Raw genomic sequence first — 15,967 nt, forward strand, 5'->3', positions numbered from 1 at the left:
TTTGCATGCAAACTACGCTCACCACACTCTCCCTTCGCCCATGGCTGGCACGATCAGAAGAAACAATGCTTTCGGTGTCATCGTCGATAAACTATAGATATTAAATGCAGATAACAAAAAATGATTCAATTTCACTTTAGGTTTTATCTGACTGTAAGCACCTAAAACAAAACACTCTATACAAGCATTATGATTGGCCCAATGTGCTATGTACTATTAAATTAAAAAGCTGGGCTGGGAAGGTGGCTCAGTGGTAGAGTGCTTGTCTTGCATGCATGAGGCCCTGGGTCCAATTCCTCAGCACCACATAAGAAAAAAGAAAAAAGCTGGAGGCGGCGCTGTGGCTCAAGTGGTAGAGCACTAGCCTTGAGTGAAGAGCTGAAGGACAGCCCCCAGGCCCAGAGTTCAGGCCCCACCACCGGACCCCAAAAAAATTAATTAATTAAAAAGCTACTACAAAGTAGAACAAACTAACATTAAATATCAAAAGGCACTTCCAAAATGCACGAAGAATAAAGCAGACCTTTATTTTTTAAGTTAAATACAAGGGGAGAGCATGAATAAACCAAAACTGTCTATCAAGGTTATGCTTTTCAGATCTCCAGATCTTCGGAATCCCATGAGGAGTCAATAAATACATTTAATGCTTTATTTGGGGAAATATTTTTCTTTAAAAATTTAAATGAAATAGTTTGAATTAAAGATAGAATTTCCTACCAGCAAAGACACTGAAGTGATGATCTGGATATCCCTTTATTCATTCCTATGCAGCTAGTGGAAATGTTTCTAGTATCACCCTATATTGAGCAGATTTCTTCCTATTTTACAAGCAGAAGTCTCATCTTTGGTAGATGTAGTTTATCTTCATTGTGACATCACTAAGAAACCATTCTGGCATCACTGAGACAGTAGCCCCAATGTGCAAATGAAATAGGATCTAGCTAGTTCAAAAGAACAAGGAACTATACTTGACTAAAAACTTATCACTAGTCAAGAGTGATGGCATACATCTGTAATCCCTAAATGAAAAGCAGAGGTAGGTTTCAGACTGAAACCAGCATAGGCAAAAAGCACAACACCCTAGTTGAAAATAAAAGCAAAAAATTAAAATTTAAAAAAAAATCCTGACGGTGTGACTGAAGTGGCTAGAGCTCCTGCCTAGCAAGAGTAAGACCCAGAATTTAAGTCCCAGTACTGCCTAGCCTCCCAAAGATGTATGTGTGTGTGTGTGTGTGTGTGTGTGTGTGTGTGTGTGTGTGTGAGAGAGAGAGAGAGGGGGGGGGGAGGGAGAGGGAGAGAGAAAGAGAGAGAGGGAGGAAGGAAGGAAGGAAGAAAAGAAAGAAAGAAAGAAAGAAAGAAAGAAAGAAAGAAAGAAAGAAAGAAAGAAAGAAAGAAAGAAAGAAAGAAAGAGAAAGAAAGAAAAAGAAAGAAAGAAAGAAAGAAAAAGAAAGAAAGAAAGAAAGAAAGAAAGAAAGAAAGAAAGAAAGAAAGAAAGAAAGAAAGAAAGAAAGAAAGAAGGAAAGAAAGAAGGAAAGAGTTAAAAATTATTTTAGGAGCTGGGAAGGTGGCTTAGTGGTAGAGTACTTGCCTTGCATGCATGAGGCCTTGGGTTCGATTCCTCAGTACCACATAAGCAGGGGGAAAAAAGCCAAAAGTGGTGCTGTGGCTCAAGTGGTAGAGCACTAGCCTTGAGCTGAAGAGCTGAGGGACAGCACCCAGGCCAGAGTTCAAGCCCCACGACCAAACAAAAAAAAATTACTTTAATGTAAAAAAAAAAAAAAAAAAAAGAATGAAATAGATCTCCATGTACTGATATACAGAAAAAACAATTGATAGATGTGGTGATCAAGACACCCATGAGACCCTCATCTTAATTAAAAAATAAGCTGGAGCTAGTTGCCAGTGGCTTGTACCTATAAATCTAGCTACTTCAGAAGTTGAGATTGGGAGAATCATACTTCAAGGTCAGCCTAGGGAGAATTCTTTCTTAACCAATAGCTGGATACACGGGTACACACTTGTCATTTCAGCTATGCCTGGGGCTGAGATTGAGGTTATCAAAGTTTCACACCAGCTCACGCAAAGTCCACCCAACCCATCTCAACAAAATATGATAGTTTTGCCAGGTGCCAGTGGCTCATGCCTGAAATCCTAGCTACTCAGGATGCTGAGACCCAAGGATCATGGTTCAAAGCCAGTCTGGACAGAAACATCCATGAGACTCTTATCTCCAATTAACCACCAGAAAACCAGAACTGGTACTGTGGCTCAAGTGGTAGAGTACTAGCCTTGAGATGAAGAGCTCAGGGACAGTGCCCAATCCGAAGACCTACAACCATATTTTTTTTTTTAAATGATGGTTTTGGTGGCACACGCTGTAATCCGAGATATAGAGAGAAGTGAAAAGTAAGAGGATCATGAATCAGGTAGGAAGCAAGAACCTTTCCTAAACAGGTGCCAGTGACTCATGCATTCAATCTTAAGTACTAAAAGGATTGAGATCTGAGGATCCAGGTTCAAAGCCAGCCTGGGGAGGAAACTGCATGAGGCTCTTATCACCAATTAACCACCAAAAAGCCAGAAGTAGAGCTGTGGCTCAAGCACCAGCCTTGCACAAAAATGGTAAGGCACAGTGCCCAAGCAACAAGTCAAGTCTCAGGATGGACAGACAAACAGATAAATCAGCCCCCAAAAGGACTGAAGGTCTAGCTCAAAACTAGAACACTTTTCTAACAAGGATGAGATCCTGCAGTACCAATTTTAAAAAAGAAAAAAAGCAGCTGGGTGCAGTGGTTTGTACATGTTAACCCAGCTACCTTGGAAGCATAAATAGGAGGATCAAAGTCCAAACCAATTTGGACAAAAAATGCAAGCCTCTATTCAAAATCTAAAGCAAAACAGACTCAGAGCATGGCTCAAGTAGTAAAGCATCTGCCTAAAAAGCATAAGGTCCTGAGTTTGAACCCTAGTACTCCCAAAATTAAAAGAAAAAGAAAAAAGCATATATTGAGGAGCAGTATGTACCTAATATGAGCCCACTTGTGTTCAGAAGTTCCATTTTGGGACTGATGTGAGAATTTTTACCTTGAACTGTATTAGTTGTTAAAAATTGAATAATGTATTTTAATACTCCAAATTAGAATTGTCTCAGTACTATCTTCTACATAACCATTTTTTTAAAGTTTGTTTTATGTCTTTTGCCAGTTCACTGATAGAAATGCTGGTAGGCTGGTGAACTGGCACAGATCAGGAAGATAAAGAGACAAACCCACAATGGCCAACCAAACCTTAACATCAGAAAAGATGAGCTATTTTACACAAGTAACAACAGAAAATTTTAAAAATTGTCTAATCACTTGGCTCAAGATGTATTTGAGAAATTATGTAGCCAGGGCCAGTGACTTACCTATAATCCTGGCTACTTAGGAGGGTGAGATCTGAAGATCATGGATTGAATCCAGCCCAGGCAGGATTCAAGTCCATGAGACTCTTATCTCCGATAAACTACCAAAAGTACGAAGTGGAGCTGCGGCTCAAATGGTAGAATACTGTGTTAACCCTGAGCAAAAGCAGCTCAGGAACAGGACTCAGGCCCTGAATTCAAATCCCAAGACCAGCAAGGAAAAAAATATGTACTAAGTTGCATTCATACAAGAATACCAGTTAAAACAAATTAGTACTTGATTTTGTGCGTTAAAAAGCATCATACTCCATGCACAATACAGTGAGAAAACACCACATCTTGAATATTCTAAACTGTGAGTACAAATCAATGAGAACAACTAAAAGCTTCTATTAAGGATGCAAAGAAAGTAGACAGCTCACCACAGGACTACTTCGTGCTGAACTTGTTCTTGATGAATAATAACTGTATTCAGATGGCTATAAAATTTCCAAGAAGAAAGGATTTATAACAATTCCCTTTTTGGGAACACATTAATGACTCCACACCTAACGACCCCAACTCTCAAACTGTAGTTAACTACCTCTACATGATCTCCCTGATATCACTCAAGAGTAAGGGGATACCCTGAAGCATGGTTATCATTTATCTTTGTAAGTAAGCTGTTACCCTTACATCTCCCCACTTTTCGCAACATCCCAAAGTAGACTTACAGTTCGAGAACCATAAGGTTTATATAATCCACCATCATACAATGACGCCTGAAGAACAAAAGAAATACCATTTACCTATTCAGTATCAAGAGTGTTTGGAAAATACCCTTAACATTTTTTTTTTTGCAGTACACAGTTACATTTTTTTAAAAAATCCCCAAGGACCAGTAACTTGTGCCTCTAATCCTAGCTATTCAAAAGGATAAAATCTGAGGACTGAAGTTCAAATTAAGCCAGGGCAGAAAGTCTATGAGACTCTTATCTCCAATTAACAAGCAACAAGTCAAAAGTGAGGCTATGGATCAAGTGGTAGAGCGCCAGCCTTGACTGAAAAAGTCAAGGGAGAGCACAAAGCCCTAGTTCATACTTCAGAAACAGCACAAAAAAAAAAAAAAAAAAAAAGTCTCTCAAATTTTTCTGCCTGGGCTGACTTTGAATCTCAATCCTCAGAGCTCAGCCTCCTGAGTAGCTAGGATGATAGGAAAGAGCTATATTTTTTAAGTTTCCCAAAGTAAAGATTCTAAGGCTGTAACAGTGACACAAATTGCTGTATCAGCCTCATTACTTATTACAGAAAACTGTGTTATAAAACTGTGTTATAAAACTAGGAGAATTTATTCTTTTCAAAGAAGAAAAAGAACAGGAATGGAAACAGGTACAGAACACATTTTTTGCCCATTGTTGCAATGAAATCAAGTTATATAATTTCAGAGTTCTAGTCTAATGGCATAGATACAACACAACAAAGACCTTGAAAGCAACTAACAACTCACACATTGCACAAGCTATTGCTTTTGCTTTTCTAGACGGCACATGACCAAGATCATTAGCTGACCCTCCAAAAAATATGCCATCTCCTTCATGGTGAGTAAGTGAATGTGAAGGCATTCTACCTTTTCTGTAGGTTTCCAAATAGATTCTAAACAAAGACTATCAATAGTCAGCAGTTGCTGCCTTAGTGCAAAAAAACATGCTTATTTTTAATGCCCTGAAATTTTGTATTTTGAATATAGGTAGCACATTCTGCAATTTACATGACATTAAAGGCCTCTGACCTTGACTATTCTGAAGGAAAGCTGTCAAGCCACAGTGTTATTAGCGCTATGACAGTTATCCCATCAGCAGTACACACACTGAAAGAGGAAAATACAAACCAGACTGGTACTTCTCAGCAGACCAGAATTTGTAGTTGGGGAAGCCTATGAAAAAAGTGAATTATTAAGAAAAAGTGGTACTCTGAAGCCAAATCTGAAGCCAACTTCTCAAAATATACTAACCCTGTTACTCTTAGATGTCGCCAAAGGATCATTATACAAGGAAGAAGACTGGAAAGAAAAAAGGCAAAACAAAATAAATAAGCAAAAAAAGAAAAACAAAAAAAAAAAACCTGGTCTCATCATGAAGAAAGACCATAATTCATCAGCAACTTCTAAGGGCTTCCTGTAGTTTTTAAGTCTTCAGGTAGTTAACACAGGAATTTTTTTTAAAAAGTCATTAGAAACTTTCTTAAATGACTTCTGTAAGGGAGAAAAACATTTGGAACAGTCTTCTAACAATGTGTCTATAGTCTATTAGTCCTTGAAGATTATTATTAGAATGTGAAGTGTGAACCTAATATATTTTTTTATTTTTTTTAACTGTATTTTTTTTTTGTCTTTTCTTTTTTTTTGGTACTGGGGATCGAACCCAGGACGTTGCACTTGCTAGGCAAGCGCTTTGCCACTGAGCTACATCCCAGCCCTGTTTGGGTTTTCTTTAACTGTATTTTTTTTGTCTAAAAATATTTGTTTTTAAAAAAGCAACATGGGGGGCTGGAAAGGTGGCTCAGTGGTAGAGCACTTGCCTTGTATGCTCGAGGCCCTGGGTTCGATTCCTCAGCACCACATAAGAAAAAAGCCGGAAGTGGCGCTGTGACTCAAGTGGTAGAGTGCTAGTCTTGGGCTGAAGAGCTGAGGGACAGCACCCAGGCCCATAGTTCAGGCCCCACAACCGGACCCAAAAAATAAATAAATAAAAAAGCACCATGGCAGCCTAGCGCATTGGAGGCTAACATCTGTAGCCCTAGCTACTACTCAGGTTCATGGTTAGAAACCAGACCAAACAGGAAACGTCCATGAGACACTTATATCCAATTAACCACCAAAAAAGCTGAAAGTAAAGGTATGGTAGTAGTAAAACACTAACCTTGAAAAATAAAAATTAAAAAGAGAAGTGTAAATTAATCTTTATTTCCAGTGCTGGAGACTGAACCCATGACCTAACATGAGGTACATAAGTACTATTACTATCACTTTGTATTATACCCTAAGCCCTAACTTATTTTAAGTAATTAAAATAACTATAATTATGCTTCAAATGTATGTGAAATGCCTTGAAAAAACAAGTTTCTATAATTAAATAAAGGGTACTGGTCATGAAGTGTATTGCTCGATTCCTACAACTTATTTTGAAATACATTAAAAAAAAAAAAAAGATGAAAGCCAGGTATGTTGGCACATGCCTCTCAGCACTTGGGAGGCAGAGGCTGGAGGATCACAAATTTGAGGCCAGCTTGGGCTACAGAGTAAAACATCTCTAATAGTAATTAGGTTTTTTTTAAATTAAAAGATGGATTGATAGCTAAAGGAACAGACAAATAAATTATGTGATAAAGAAAATGCAGATGTGATGTTATGATGTTAACTATGAAATTCTTTGAGTGTTTTTTTGGGTTTTTGTTTTGTTTTTTGTTTTCTGAGTTTTTTTGGTCCCAATCTGGACTCAACTGGGTATCTAATGCTTACTTCCACTCATTGGCTGATGTTCTACAACCCGAGCCCTACCTCAAACCCCAGGTTTTTTATGCTTAAATCTTTTCTTTAAGATTTTGTTTTTAGGGGCTGGGAATGTGGTAGAGTGTTTGCTTTGCATGCATTAAGCTTTGGGTTTGATTCCTCAGCACCACATAAACAGAAAAGGCCACAAGTGGCACTGTGGCTCAAGTGGTAGAGTACTTGCCTGGAGCAAAAGAAGCTCAGGTCAGTGCCCAGCCCCTGAGTTCAAGCCCGGGGACTGGCAAAAAAATAGATTTTGTTTTTAAAGTACTCATTTACAAACATGGTTATTCAATAGTTGCCACTGTTTAGAGGCATACTCACATAGACTACATGAATTCAGTTACCTAAAACCAACATACACACCATCATTCACAGATTAGTTACAAGCAGTCAAAATGTAAAACGAGGGATTAGAAATGTGCTAAAAAGTGGGTAAGACACATGAAGTCAAAAAACTTCTGACAAACCCGAGTGAAGTAGGTAGAGGTAGGTTTACTATGTTTAAGACTGCTATAGTTTCTCTGGTCATAGTAGAGGCCACTCTGCAAAAAGCAAAAATAAATAGTTTTCTCAGATTAAATGGTTTTGACCTAGCAGCATACAAAGTGAAATTTGAATATACTAATTCAAATATTACAATGACCAAGGACCTTGAACTTCAAAACAATGTTTTTAAAGCAATGGGATCATACTAAACAAAAAGTTAAAAGTAACCACTCTTTCAAGTTAAGAAAGACTTGAATTAAAATTAAACTGATTCAAATCAAGTCATTACTAACTTTTACTACTTTAAAAAATAAGACAAACCGGGCTGGGAAGGTGGCTCAGTGGTAGAGCGCTTGCCTTGCATGCTCAAGGCCCTGGGTTCGATTCCTCAGCACCACATAAGCAAAAAGAAAAAAGCCGGAAGTGGCGCTGTAGCTCAAGTGGTAGAGCGCTAGCCTTGAGCTGAAGAGCTGAGGGACAGCACCCAGGCCCAGAGTTCAGGCCCCACGACCGGACCAAAAAAAAAAAAAAAAAAGACAAGCCAACCAGGCACTGAGGATTCATACCTATAACCCTAGCTACTCAGGAGGCTGAGATCTGATGATCACGGTTCAAAACCAGCCCGTGCAGGAAAGTCTGTGAGACTCTTATCTCCAATTAACCACCAGAAAATCAAAAGTGGAGCTATGGCTCAAGTGGTAGAGTACTTGCCTTGAGCTGAAGAGCTCAAGAACAGCACCCAGGCCCACAGTTCAAGCCCACGACTGACAAAAATAAATAAGACAAGCATTCAGATAAAATGAAATGGAAATAGGTGATTTATTCTCATGCCCTAATTAAGAATCTAAGACAACTAAAGAATTACTATTTTTATAATCCATTTGGCAAAGCTACAAAAATGATTAGAATTATTTGTTACCAAATTTCTCAGTACTATTGTCAAAAGAAATTGGTCAAATTAGATTATGAGAAGAGGAAAAAAGGAAGGCATTAAATACAGTTTGAGCTATAAACTAAGGCAGACCATTCCATATAAATGTGGTTACCTGAATAAATGTGGTTACCTGAATAAATGTGGTTACCTGAATAAAAGCAATCACCTATAAAACTTCTTCCCAGCTTCTCTGCCATCCTTTTTTCATTCAAGATTAAAAATGTAAGTCTCCACTACTGACACTGTAATCAAGGATACTCCTAACTACTACCCTTCTACTACTCTTGGCCTTGACTTCCTACAGAATTGCCCATTCACACTCTCAGCTAGGCACCATGATTCATCTTTCTTCACAATTCCTAATACCTCATCTGCCAAGATCTCTTCCCTCAGTTATATCCCTTCTTCCCTCATCCCTTCTACTAACAGTCACCCCCCGCTTCCACCACCCCCTACACATTTCTCTCACAGAAATCCTGAATTAATAGGGACCTTGGGACTATACTGCCAGTACTGTGGCAATAGAGCAGGAAGAAGGTATTGCTAGTGTCCACAGTATTTCATAGCATTTGTGTCCCACAGAAGTAAACAGCAAGGTGACTGGAATAAAAAGCATATTATTCAACCGTTCATTACATTATATTGAGTCTGCTGTTAAGTGGCCAGTGGTGGAGGTGATTCACACCAGAAATCCCAGCTGTAACTCAGAAGGAAGAGCCAGGAGTTTAAGGAGTTTAAGGGGCTGGGGGTGGAGGGGAGAATCTCAAATGGCAAAGTGCTGCCTTGCAAGCACAAGGCTCTGTATACTATCCCATACAATTCTACCCTTATATACTTTATTGTTTCTATCAGAAAATACATTCCATGGTCCTAAATAAAAAATTTCACTGAATCTATTCAATCAAGGACAGTTCATAAATGATGAGCTTTTCAAGAGACCTTACTAATTTAACTAGCTTTTAGGGTTAGCATATGTTAATTTGCTACTGAATCTGCAAATAGAACCAAATTATTTTAGTAAGGTTCTTATCAGTCATTTTCAGCATACAGAGTTTCAATGATGCCTTAAAAGTACACTGAAGCAGTCATAATTTATTAAGTTAACTAAAAGTAACAACCATGATACAAGACACAACAGAACTAACCAATGGGTCTTTAGGTGAACCAGAATATCTCTTCTTCCCATAAGAGGAACTGTAAGAGGAATGATTCTAGAAGTAAATAGTTTAAGTTAATGATCACACAGTGCAATTTTTTAAAATAAAATTCATCTTAAAATTACACATACAGGATTGTTTGAGATAGTCTACATGCAATCCATTTCCCACTGTTTAGTAAGTAATTCATTGCACTTGCATAGTCAATTTATGTGAGCTCTCTACACATCATTCTCCCATGCCAGCTTAGTGTCTGGACAGCTTAAAAACAAAAAACAAAACAAAACAAAAAAACTCATTTGGACTTAGAACCAGATGATGTTTGTGTGGACCTTTGCCCTATATCCTACTAAAATCCCTTATCTCCTTTATGAAGTTTCAGATAAGTGAGTCTGTATCTCCTATAGTCTTCTTATCTACATGTCAAAAGCAAGATTGAGAAAATAAAGAACATGAACATAGAGCATTTTACTATCTAAGATGATACTCCTCAAGTTAGAGGTCCTACAGTATGTTCTGATGCGGAAGAAATCATAAGACATGGTATGGTCTGTCAAGTGTAGCAGTAGAATTACTGAATAATATCTTCTAGAAGGGTCTTTGGAAGATTGTCTAAATGCCTAAGTTCTAGGAGTAGAAAGTCATGTGTATAAAAAGACAAAAAGTAGTAATACTGCTAAACAGATTAACTGGTATGCAAGAGATCCAAAATGGGTATGTAATGCTCACCTGAAGAGAATATACACCTATAAAAGTAGCCTATCAATAGCCCAAGCAATAACAGACTCCCTGTTCTAGAAAAACCATTACACATGCATAGCTAAATCATGAAAATTAACATTTGCTGTTCCTTAAAATTTGTTTTTCTTTTTTTCCTTTTATATTTTTTAAGTATTGAAGTTTGAACTCAGGACTCTGCACTTACTAGGCAGGTACTTTACCACTGAGTTACACCTCCAACCCTCCTTTTTGCTTTAGTTTTTTTCAGATAAGGTCTCATATTTTTCCTCAGGGCTGGCCCTTCTATCACTCCTGATTACACACATGTGTGCACTACTACACCTAGTCTAATATGTGTTTCATTTCATAAATAACTGTAAACATTTTACAAACAGTGGCAATATACTAATATAATATTCACACAAAAAAACCCCACAGGCTACTGCTTAACTTTCTTCACAAATATAACATGCCAAATCAAGCCAAAATGTTGAGACATCAATGATGTCTCAAGTGTCAGCTATCGCTATACATGTCACCATACATATTTTGTCTAGCCACCTCACACCTGCTAGCTTGTAACATATAACATGAAACCACATGTGCTGCTGTAGCAGAAACATGGCTCTCAAAAAAGAAAAGAACTACATGTTGGTGACTCATGACTCTAATCCTAGCTACCAAGGAAACTGAGATCTGAAGATTGAAGTTCGAAGCCAGCCCAGGCAGCAAAGTCCAAAAGACAACTCTCCAATTAAACAGCAAAAGCCTAGAAGTGGAGTTGTAGCTCAAATGGTTGAGTACCAGCCTTGAGCAAAAAGGTTAGGGACAGCACCCATACCCTGAGTTCAACCTCAACAGTAGCAAAAAGAAAAAGGGAGAGACAAGAGAGATAGGGAAAGAGAAGAGAAGAGAGGGAAGGGGCATATGTCAGCTGGGTGGCTCAGCACCACAGGAAAAGATATTACTACCAAACTTATTTTTAAACAGGTAAGCAAATAATTCATCTAACCCTGAAGTTCTAGCTCTTACATTAGACTTCTATCCATTTTAAAGTTTTGCTGGGGATTTTTGGGGATTTTCACTACTAGTGCTGGGGATCAAACCTGCAGCCACACACATGTTAGGTAAAGCACTCTACCAGGTAAGCAAATAATTCATCTAACCCTGAAGTTCTAGCTCTTACATTAGACTTCTTTCCATTTTAAAGTTTTGCTGGGGATTTGGGGGGATTTTCACTACTAGTGCTGGGGATCAAATCTGCAGCCACACACATGTTAGGTAAAGCACTCTACCACTAAGCCACATCTTCAGCTCTGATTCTAAAATTCTAAAGGGAAATTATCCAAATCATAAATTATGCCAAAATTGCAAAACAAGAATGAGAGAAAAAGAGGGTACAGCTGACACTGAGTAAAAGGAAAGAATTGTAGATATCACCACCCTATGTGGAAGAAATAACTGTATTGTCAAAGCTCACAGAATTCACAAATTTTATAGACCACGATTAAAGACAATCTGCCCCATGAAAGTTCGAATGTGTTTGACTTTAAGTATCACTATCTCACAATACTGTCAAATTTATGTAATCACTTAATCACAATAAAAAATTACAAAACAATAGTTGTTGCCTTATTAGCCACACATTTGCCTCCAAAAACTGTAACAAAACCCATGAATAAAGTTAGTCATAATCTGATTAGCAACAATAGGTAAAAGTCCATGCTTAAAGTCATGCACTACATACAAATGATGAAACTCTTGATCTATCCTTGAGATTATCATATTGGAATTCAGAAAAATGCAAAAGTTGATTTTATTTCCAAAGTCAGGATACAAATAAAAAGAACATTTGCAATTATTAAAAATATAGCACTACTTTAAATGCAAAAACCATTAATCACAAAAGCTATTAAATTTGAAATAAAAATGCTTCTTCCTACTCCTTCCTATTATTAATTATTACTAAACTGTATGTTTAAACTGCATGTGAGGGGGCTGGGAAGGTGGCTCAGTGCTTGCCTTGGGTTCGATTCCTCAGCACCACATAAGCAGAAAAAGCAGGAAGTGGAGCTGTGGCTCTAGTGGTAGAGCACTAGCCTTGAGCTGTAGAGCTGAGGGACAGTGCCCAGGTCCAGAGTTCAGGCCCCATGACCACCACCACCAACAACAACAAAAAAAAACCTGCATGGGAGGGCTGGGGGCATGGCTCAAGTGGTAAAGCACCTGCATAGGTCCTGGGTTGGAGCCCCAATACTGAATAAGTGAATGAATGAAATGAATGAATGAGATGAATAAATAAAACTTTACATAGAGTGTCGGACATGGTGGTCTATACCTATAGTTCCTGCTACTCTGGAGGCTGAGAGAAGAATTTTCAAGTTTGAGACCAGCCTGAGCATCATAGCAAGAATCCTCTAAAAAACACTGGTATGTCTCCAATCTTACCCCTCCTTTTTTTTTTCCAGTATTAATATGAACTGGAAGTACTGCCTAAGTAGTAAAACGCTTGCCTACTAAATGTGGACCCTGAGTTCAAATGTAGTATCAACAAAAAAACTTAAAAATTAAAAGATTACTGTAACATCTTAGTACACTGTAGCACAAAACACTCTAAATATTCTATAATCAAAGATGTCACTAGATGTTATTCTGCATCATCACTTTCCACAATTAGAAAAAAGAGAATACACAGCCAATGAGGCAAGAACAAATAACACAATAAAACTTTAAAGAGAATAATTGCAGAATCAAAATAGGGCCACTTCCTTGGAAGAGGAAAAGGAATTGCAGGCTAGTAAAGGGGTGTGATGGGACAAAACTCAATCTAGCTCAATGGCTAGGCATGGTAGAACAGCTACTAAAGAAGCACAAAGACTAGGCACAGTGATACACAGCTGTCATTCCCAGCAATACAGGGAAACACAAGTAGAAAGATCACAGTGGTATAGTCTCAGTCTTGAGCAAAAAAGCTCGGGACCAGCACCCATGCCCTGAGTTCAAGCCCCAATACTGGCAACAAAAAAGAAAGACATGAAAAAAAAAATTAACTCTAACAAATTTGCCTAAAGGTATTCACAGGGAAACAAAACAGGAAAAAAAAAAAAGTAGTTGACAGAATGGCTCAAGTGGTTGAGCACCTAACTAACAAACATGAAGCTTTCCGTGAAAGCCCTAGAATATGAAGAAAAAAAAGTAAAGTACAACATGCAAGCCATAAAGTCTAGAAAGTGTCAGTTTTTAGTAGACTGTGCCTGTTAAACAATCATCAAGGACACTGAAAATCAACAATAAGTGCGTAAAACTCAATACATTTTTCTTCACTACACACCATCACATCTCTCCTTTTGGGTATACTGGCTCTGCTCCAATGTGTCCCAGGAATATCCTTTGATGAGCTCTTCAGAAATTAAAACAGTATAGTAGATAACAAAATAAAAATTATAAGTATGTTTTAAAAATTACATGTCAAAATTATATTAATATCATTATATTAATACCATATAAATAGCAACTAGATTGATGGATGGAGATAGATAGAAATACCACATAAGTAGCAACTAGATTGATGGATGGAAACAGACAAAATAGAGATAGATAGATAGATAGATAGATAGATAGATAGATAGATAGATAGATAGATAGATAGATAGATAGATAATCAGTTTTTTAAAAATCTCTGCCAAAAAGAAACAGCTGGTGGCTCATGCCTATTATCCTAGCTACTCAGGAGGCTGAGATCTGAGGATCACAGTTCAAAGCCAACCCGGGCAGGAAGCTCCATGAGACTCTTATCTCCAATAAACTACTCAAAAAAAGCCAGAAGTGGCAGTGTGCCTCAGGTGGTAGAGTACTTGCCTTGAGCAAATGAAGCTCAGGGATAGTGCCTCAGCCCAGGCAGGATTCAAGCCCCAGGACTGGCCAAAAAGAAAAATTGTCCTCACTGTGATTCAAAACCATTTCATTATTTTCTAATTTTAGTACTCTACCTTAATGTCTTCTCTTTCAGTATACAAGCCAGTGACCAAGCATTTGTAAGATGTTTTTTAAAAAAAAAAAAGCTATTTCTTTTGTTGTACATTTTTATTTGTATATATTTGCTGCACAACTGGGTTACATTATCATAGTTCCACACATGCATATAATATACTCTGATCAAATTCACCTCACTTATTCCCACTGAGCATCCCCGACCACCACCTTCTTATTTTCTTGGTGTAGTTACTTGGTGTATATAGTTCCTGGTAAAATTACCCAAAAAATTCACATAATCGATATAAGTATTAAAACTTGATATTGATAAGACCCCATTCTGTTATTATTGCTGCATTTTCCTCGCAGAAAATCAATTTATTCTTTATACCAATTCATAAGTCTTTTGTTGTTGTTTTTAAAATACTAGTGCTGGGGCTTGAACTCAGGGCCTGGGTGCTGTCTCTTAGTTTTTTGTGTGGTTTTGTTTTGTTTTAGCTTAAGGCTGGGTACTCTACCATTTGAGCTACAGCTCCACTTCCAGCTTTTTCGGGAGTAAGTCTCACAAACTTTTCTGGCTGGCTTCAAATTGTGATCTTTAGATCTCAGTCTCCTGAATAGCTAGGATTACAGGCATGAGCCACGAGTGCACGGCTCATCATATTCTTTTGAGTTAAGAGGCTTTGTCAATAGAGCAGGGATCAATCTCACCTCTATAGTCACCTGCAAATAGGCAGATAGTGACTTTGAGATTTTTCTTTTACTCCTCACTCTTTTCTTACCCAGCTGTAAAAATCACTTGAGGTAAGTATAGCATTTTATTCTTTTTTTTTTTATTGTGAAAATACTGTACAGAGGGGTTACAATTACAGGGGCAAGATAGTGAGTACATTTCTTATGAAGGATTGTAGCCTCCTCCTTTGTTTACCCTTCCCATCCTCCCTTCCCCCCCACCTAATCCTCCCCCCCCACCCCCACCCCCGCCCCGCAGTTGTAAAGTTTGTTTTTGACATGACAACTTGTACTTCTCATTGTTGCAACAGGTCCACCTGTATCCTTATTTAAAGGACTTGTTTTTCCCCTTCCCCTCTACAAATTATACCGACATCAAATACAGTGATAGCAGGGATTATACTGTGGGGGAGGGACATACAAAGCAACAAAGAATCTTATAATTGCGTTAGAAACAAATGCATGAAAGAAAAAAAACATTTAAAATATATATCTTAGGGTTCATTTTCCTAACATCACCTTATCTGACCTTTTCTGCTTGACTCATACATATACTAGATATTGCAAATAAGGGAAATCATGGGACCTATGTTTCTTTGGGCTTGGCTTACTTCACTTAATATAAGTTTTTCCAAGTCTTTCCATTTCCTAACAAATGGGGCAATGCCATTCTTTCTGATGGAGGCATAGAATTCCATTGTGTATATATACCACATTTTCTTGATCCATTCATCTACTGAGGGGCATCTGGGTTGGTTCCAGATCTTAGCTATGGTAAATAATGCTGCAATAAACATAGTTGTGCTGGTAGCTTTAGTGTGGTCTTGTTTGTAAACATTTGGGTAAATGCCCAAAAGTGGGACTGCTGGGTCATAGGGGAGCTCTATGTGGAGTCTTTTGAGGAACCTCCATACTACTTTCCAAAGTGGTTGAACAAGTTTACACTCCCACCAACAATGAAGTAAGGTTCCCTTCTGTCCACATCCCCTCCAGCATCTGTTGTTATTAGAGTTCTTGATTTTTGCCATTCTAAC

General features: G+C 38.0%; 1 protein-coding gene across 17 annotated transcripts in view; it reads right to left on the bottom strand.

Annotated features, from left to right (window-relative positions):
* Lrrfip2 (LRR binding FLII interacting protein 2) overlaps nt 1-15,967 on the bottom strand; it is a 119,285-nt gene that overhangs the window by 51,701 nt on the left and 51,617 nt on the right. For 6 of the 17 annotated variants that reach the window (XM_070006602.1, XM_070006600.1, XM_070006606.1 and 3 more), the window contains 8 exons: nt 13,561-13,629; nt 9,498-9,563; nt 7,400-7,474; nt 5,394-5,441; nt 5,271-5,315; nt 4,117-4,164; nt 3,826-3,882; nt 23-91 (listed from right to left, as the gene is read on the bottom strand). The exons of 8 other annotated variants lie outside the window; for them this stretch is intronic. In XM_070006602.1, the coding sequence (XP_069862703.1) occupies nt 23-91; nt 3,826-3,882; nt 4,117-4,164; nt 5,271-5,315; nt 5,394-5,441; nt 7,400-7,474; nt 9,498-9,563; nt 13,561-13,629 (477 nt within the window). The remainder of the gene's footprint in view (nt 1-22; nt 92-3,825; nt 3,883-4,116; nt 4,165-5,270; nt 5,316-5,393; nt 5,442-7,399; nt 7,475-9,497; nt 9,564-13,560; nt 13,630-15,967) is intronic. 3 more of the 17 variants (XM_070006601.1, XM_070006604.1, XM_070006607.1) reach the window with 3 other exon arrangements.

Source organism: Dipodomys merriami, unplaced genomic scaffold (assembly GCF_024711535.1).
Source record: "Dipodomys merriami isolate MVZ:Mamm:240054 unplaced genomic scaffold, mDipMer1.0.p SCAF_7, whole genome shotgun sequence".
NCBI lineage: Eukaryota > Metazoa > Chordata > Mammalia > Rodentia > Heteromyidae > Dipodomys > Dipodomys merriami.